The sequence below is a fragment of the Miscanthus floridulus genome, chromosome 5 (assembly GCF_019320115.1).
Source record: "Miscanthus floridulus cultivar M001 chromosome 5, ASM1932011v1, whole genome shotgun sequence".
NCBI classification, from domain to species: Eukaryota; Viridiplantae; Streptophyta; class Magnoliopsida; order Poales; family Poaceae; genus Miscanthus; species Miscanthus floridulus.
This window is the reverse complement of record NC_089584.1, coordinates 97,508,722-97,514,558: the sequence shown is the minus strand read 5'-3', so window position 1 is coordinate 97,514,558 and position 5,837 is coordinate 97,508,722. Positions and strand designations below refer to the sequence as shown.

At 48.2% G+C, this 5,837-nt stretch overlaps 1 protein-coding gene across 1 annotated transcript; it reads left to right on the top strand.

Annotated features, from left to right (window-relative positions):
- Positions 1-1,650: 1,650 nt before the first annotated feature.
- Positions 1,651-2,527, top strand: LOC136452714 (uncharacterized). Its single transcript, XM_066453308.1, has 2 exons — positions 1,651-1,695; positions 1,804-2,527. The coding sequence occupies exon 2, from the start codon at positions 1,879-1,881 to the stop codon at positions 2,341-2,343; it is 465 nt and encodes a 154-aa protein (XP_066309405.1). The 5' UTR covers positions 1,651-1,695; positions 1,804-1,878; the 3' UTR covers positions 2,344-2,527.
- The last annotated feature ends 3,310 nt before the right edge of the window (positions 2,528-5,837 follow it).

Genomic DNA, 5,837 nt, shown 5'->3' with positions numbered 1-5,837 from the left:
TAGGCTACAACTTCAGTTGGACTGAGCCTCCAACTTGTGTTGGTCGTCCTTGCTGGTCTTCTCCACCTCTATACCTTTCTCCAAGTTCCTCATGACCCTCTTCTATGTTCCTAAGTAAGATAACATCATTAGATAGTAGTCTATTCTCAAAAGTATGAAAATGATCGCTTAAGAATGAGCTCACCTCTAAATTGAGTTGACGCATTCGAGCTCGGGTCATTGGACCTTGCATAACGGTTGGAGGATCAGCGGGTACATCCGAAGGAGTGATGTCCTCATCAGAGAGTGTGTCACCGGGGGTGGGGAGGATGCCGCGCCAGGGTAGGGGAGAGCGCCGCGCCGGGTTGAGGGATCCTAGTGGGGGAGGACGCCATGGTTGGGGGAGGGCGCCAGGGGGATGCCGGGGTGTGGGGGGGGGGGACGCCGCGCTGTGCCTCGCCTCGCCCATGGTGGGGGAGGGCGCCGCGCCGGGGGTGGGGATGAGGGAGCGAGTGATAGAGTGAGCTTACGGAGCGGGAGTGGATGAGGACGAGGGAGGCGGAGTGAGAATTACCGCAGCCGCAGTCGTTCCGTGGGCGGATTCATCCGGACGGAACGGAGATAGGGATAATTACCGCACCAGCATACACAACCTGCAAACCCTGCCACGGCAGTACACAGTGTGTCACGCTTTCTCCTGCCGGCCTGGCAGAGGCGACGCGGCCACGGGTGACGGGACTACGGGAGCTCCTAGCTCCCCCAACCCCGCCACGGGCGCGCACGCGCGCACTACGCCGCGGTCGTGTGCACGCGCGACCCCGAATTCCGGGTCTCGCGGACGACGTGCAGGCCAGGCTTTGGTAAACACGAGCCGCTGTACTTTTCGCCGATCGGCCCCACGCACGCCTTCCACTAATCGTCATCATTGCACAGATGGCTTGTGCCAGATTACCATCCGCCGAGATCAAGGAAGCTTAACTTTAACCACATTGGAACTTTGCCAAGAGAGAAATGGTGAACTCAACCATTACAGCATGATCTTTCAGCCTGTCAGCTTAGCGGAGAGTTTACAGAGACGATGCTAGTATTTGTTAGCCAAAGACAGCACACAGCAGTAGTAGTAGTACATGAGCTCCTCTTCATGAACAAAGGATCATCAATCAGGAAGAAAAAAAAAATAAGAGAGATGATCAGTTCATGTAACTTGATATGCACGTGTGACGTGTCAGTTCGCCTTGCAGGTTAAGCGAAAACGGAACCGATTATACCAAACACAGCGCCGAACGCTTTTGCTGCGAAAGAGTGTCGCAACACCCTTTCAAAAGAGTGCTTGTCTGGGCATTTGTGGTAGGGCCTAGTATTGGCAATCCTGGGAGTCCAGATCAAGCAGAAAGCCTCACGACGGGGAGCATGTTTGCCGGAAGCTACGGGCAGTAGCATAGCATCCTGACACAACTTTTACCGGCCGGTTCGTCCAAAAGCGCTTTAGCGGACCTTAACCTCAGTGTTTCATCAAGTTGCCACGCCGATCGAACATGCATGGCAAATGCTTGTTTATCTGCAAGTCAAATCATCACGCGCTTGAGACTAGCACTAGCACTAGCTCTATTTATAAGGGGCCAAGAATTCGCAATACACACACCAGAGCACTGCACCTGTGATCCTCTGCACTGCACCCACACAAATCCAAGGTCCTATCTAAACGCTGATAGACAGGTAACCACTTATCCTTTCCCCCAATCATGATTTCCCCTTCTTAGCCGATGATCTTACACTACACTCAACCCTGTATTTTTTTTATTTCTTTTCCTTGTAGAACAGTAGAAGCTAGTAGAACAAAATAAGCTGACAAGCCGGCTGCCTTCTACGTCCTCTGTATAGGCGAACAGAGCAGCAGAAATGGAACCCGCCGTGGTGCAGCCGCCGCCGCCGCAGTACATCGTCTTCGACCTCTCCGGCGCGGGCCTCCGATGCTTCAGTCCACCCCCGGCAGCCGAACACACCGGCGTTCCGCTTGGCACCCAGGCCATGGGCTTGGAGGCGCTTCACCGGACACGGCTGTCTCGCGCCGGCCTCGCAACCAGAGACACGGTGATGGCCCGGAGTGTTCCTGCGGAAACCAGTGATCCAGACACCGTGTCGGACGCATTCACGTCTGGTGTTCAGGTGGCAGAGGAGTCCGAGGACGAAGCGGATAGCTTCGATGCGTTTCTCTGTCAAGAGACCTTTGCGAGAAAGATTGAGGCGCTGGCTGAGCTGGTAGGTATAAAGGGCGCCCACGAACCTGTGTCTGTCCTGGGTGAAGTTGTTAAGGTGCTCCAGTCGATCGATATGAAGAGGGAGTGTTCCCTATTTACTCTATGAGCGACTGGGGGCATTGGATGTAGACATTTTGCTTTCCGAAATGGAGTGCGCGTGCTAAAGTCGCATAATGTTTTCCATTTCGTAAATTTTAAAGATGTAATTTCTTTTTTTATGCCTTTTCCCATCAGAGACACTAGAGACTGCTAAAGTCACTTTTTTGCGAAGAGAAGAGGGATTATATTAAGACTCGACAAAGTACATCCCAGATTACATCTTAAAATGAGCAATGAAGTTTGAGCTACACAGTTGAAATAACTTATGTGTCTACATACCAACAATATACTGTTAGCCAAAATGCTAAGGCGGTCCATGGCCACCATCACCACCCTCTGGCCCTCTCTCTCTTCTTTCTGTTGGATCAACTTTTGACGTAAAATCATCATGCTAGCCCCGTTCACTGGTCTGAAACTTGGCTGAAACTGGCTGAAAAACACTGTTCCGGCTGAATTGTTGTGAGAGAAAAACACTGTTCCGGCTGAAAAAAAGAAGCCGAACAAGCCGAATATGGGGTAAGCCGAACAGGGCCAGGGGTAAACTTTCGATAGGTAACAAACGAATTAGAAATCGATACAACTTTTCCTAATCTACTAGAGCCCTTAAACTCTCATAATGATAATCATTTGGTATTGGTAGGGCTTTTGGTAGTCTTCTTAAGTTGGTCTAGCCAATATCATATAGTCAACACTCGAAACCCTAACACTCAACAAAGAACTCCCAGGGAAGACAAATGATTGTCGTATGGAAGAACTAAATGAGTGTTGGTTAATAACTATATATGAACTATCAGACACAAGACATATAGGGGTTATAGAAGATAAAATAGTCCTATGGTATGGTACCCGATGGTGTCAAAGTTAGTCAAAGATAGGGCTTGTTTGGTAGAGTTTCACTTGTTTATGATTTTCTAGGTGAAATGATTCTTTGGGATGAGTGGTTATATGACTGAAAGTGATTCCCTAGGATCAATCAATAGAAGTGATTCTATGCGTGAAGAGAAGCTAATCTTTTTACTCACATTTTGTTTTAGATAATCACTTCTATTGATTTAGAAGAGTTGCTCTAGGAGCTCCATCAAAAAGGATTGATTTAGACATTTACTCACAAAAATGACAATTTTGAGTGGAAGTAACATGTGAACAAACTTTATATATCAAGATGAAGTGATAACATAAACCACTACCTTTTGCTGCAAGTACCTTGGGGTTAAGACTCCCCTCAAGATAAAAATCTTCACCGGTATTTGAAAAGAGGGGTACATGGAACAAAGATAATCTAGAGGTAAAGTGCACTGAATTTTATTATGGTTGCATGTATATCAAGATCTTGATCTCCTTCCCTCCTTATAACCTTATTTTTAAAAAGCAATGCAAGTAGCAAGAGCTTTGTCTTCCAATTAAAGTGGATAGAGATTCAAAGTTTTAAGCTACACAACAGTCAAGTACCCTGTCGGATTATTTAGCTCCGGCAATGCCTAGCAACGTGACCGCGTAGACGGATCCAGATGGTAGTACATGAGACACAAGGATTTATACTGGTTCAGGGCGAGGTAGCGCGCTAAACCCTACTCTAGTGGTGCTGCTGCTCTTGTATTCGTATACTCAATTACAGGGGCTGTTGCTCCTAGCTACGAGGTAGATTGGAATGGCGGATGGTGTCGATCCCGAGCTCAAGGTCCCTACTCTCCTTTTATATAGATAGGAGAGGTTGGGTTACAGAGAGGGCAATCGGGCTAACAAATTGAGTTCCTAGTTTGTTACACGATATGCGCAACAGGTTGATCCTAGCTATCGTCCAGATACGCCGACCTTGGCCTGCCTTGATCTCCACGTTGGTCGATCGTGTTAGCCCTCGCGGGCCTCCTCCTTGGCAGCTGCTGGCCGATAGCCTAGCGGTGGTCACATATACGGGTGGTGCAGATACCCCTGGCCCATATATCTGACATACCCCTACCCAACAATACACTGACATACATATGGAAGATACAACATAATGCGTGCAAGTTTCTCAAGAGTAACACAAAAGGAAAGCTCTCCCCTCGTTGATCCCCTCGGTTTTTGCAGCCACTTCAGGTGTCGTTAGAAACTCATTTTGGAAATTTTCTTTGATTACACTCCTTTCAAATAGTGCATGAGGTATAATGACCACAACACCAAAAAATTGTCACTACTCCTTTGTGGTGATCATTGCCATATTTTTCTATGGGACTCATAGCTTAGGGGTGTTGAGGCAGTGGGTGATATGGGAATGTTTCCAAACTTTCTACGTGAAGGGGTAGTGAAGAGCAAGGTGTAGGTGTTTATTTTAAGGGAGGGAGGAGCGTTACAAAGGGAACAACAACTCTAGTATAGCCAACCTCTACTCTTTACAACCTTTCATCTTCATGTTTCCTCTTCATTACCTATCCTGACTCAATCGAAGAATGCCACCACTTCCTCATCCTCCAGTCGCACCATCACTTTCGAGCTATGGCCATGTCCTCATCCATACTAATCATTACAATGTTAGAAGCCCCTGCCATCAAATCTGAGTTATAACCATCCCTGGGCATATCTCTATCTAGGGAACTTCCCACTCTCAAACTCTAATCCCCAAACCCAGAGAAGATGGCCGGATCTGAGCAGAAGAGCACATGAATCTCCAATAATTGAACTCTACCCTATGAAATCCAACAGAATTCCTCCTTTTGTGTCAAGGTTGTAGGTTTAACACCATGTCCTTCTACAGTGCATGGGTAATTAAGGGGTTGTTTGGTAGCACCTCACGCGTCGCTTCACGGGCTGCTTCACCTGCGCGTCGCCCAAATGGTGTCCAGTAGCTCTGCTTCAAGAGACAAGCTCCGGAAAATGTGCTAAGAGAAGAGGGGAGAGAGAGTAGAAGCTAAAAAAAATGTAGCTTGTGCCGATTTCTTCTGACATAGGTGGGTCCCGACGGGGCCAGAGGTAGATTTGCCCTTATCGACGCTGGAGCCTGCGTGGGGGCAGAGTGGCTGGGCCACGGGGCTGATGACGGTGCCGGAGCTCAGATGGGCACGGAGGCCAGCGTGGGGAGGGGGCCAAGCTGGGATGTTGGCGTGGACGCCAGGACGTGGGCAGGAATGCTGAGCTACGCAGGTGCCGAGCATGGAGGTGCGGAGGCGAGGAAGAAGAGATGTCCGTCCGGATAAGGAGAGAAGGAAAGAAATAAATGCTTGGGCATCCTGATTAGAAGAGAAGAAATAAATAAATGCTAGCATGGGGAAGAAAGAGAAAAAGGGGGGGGGGAGGGCAATATCGTCATTTCATCCGTTTTACTCAAAAGAGAAGCTATTTTACCGAATGATTCATTCAAACAGATTCATCTCAAATCATAGAGTTGTTTTTCGAGCCAAAGCCAATAAAAGCCGATACACGAATGAAGCTGAGCTTTACGGAACAGGCCCTAAATGCAACTGGAGTCCACATTTTCATTTCATATGTGATGTACTAGAGAGAGAATGGCCCGTTTGTCTCGATCGG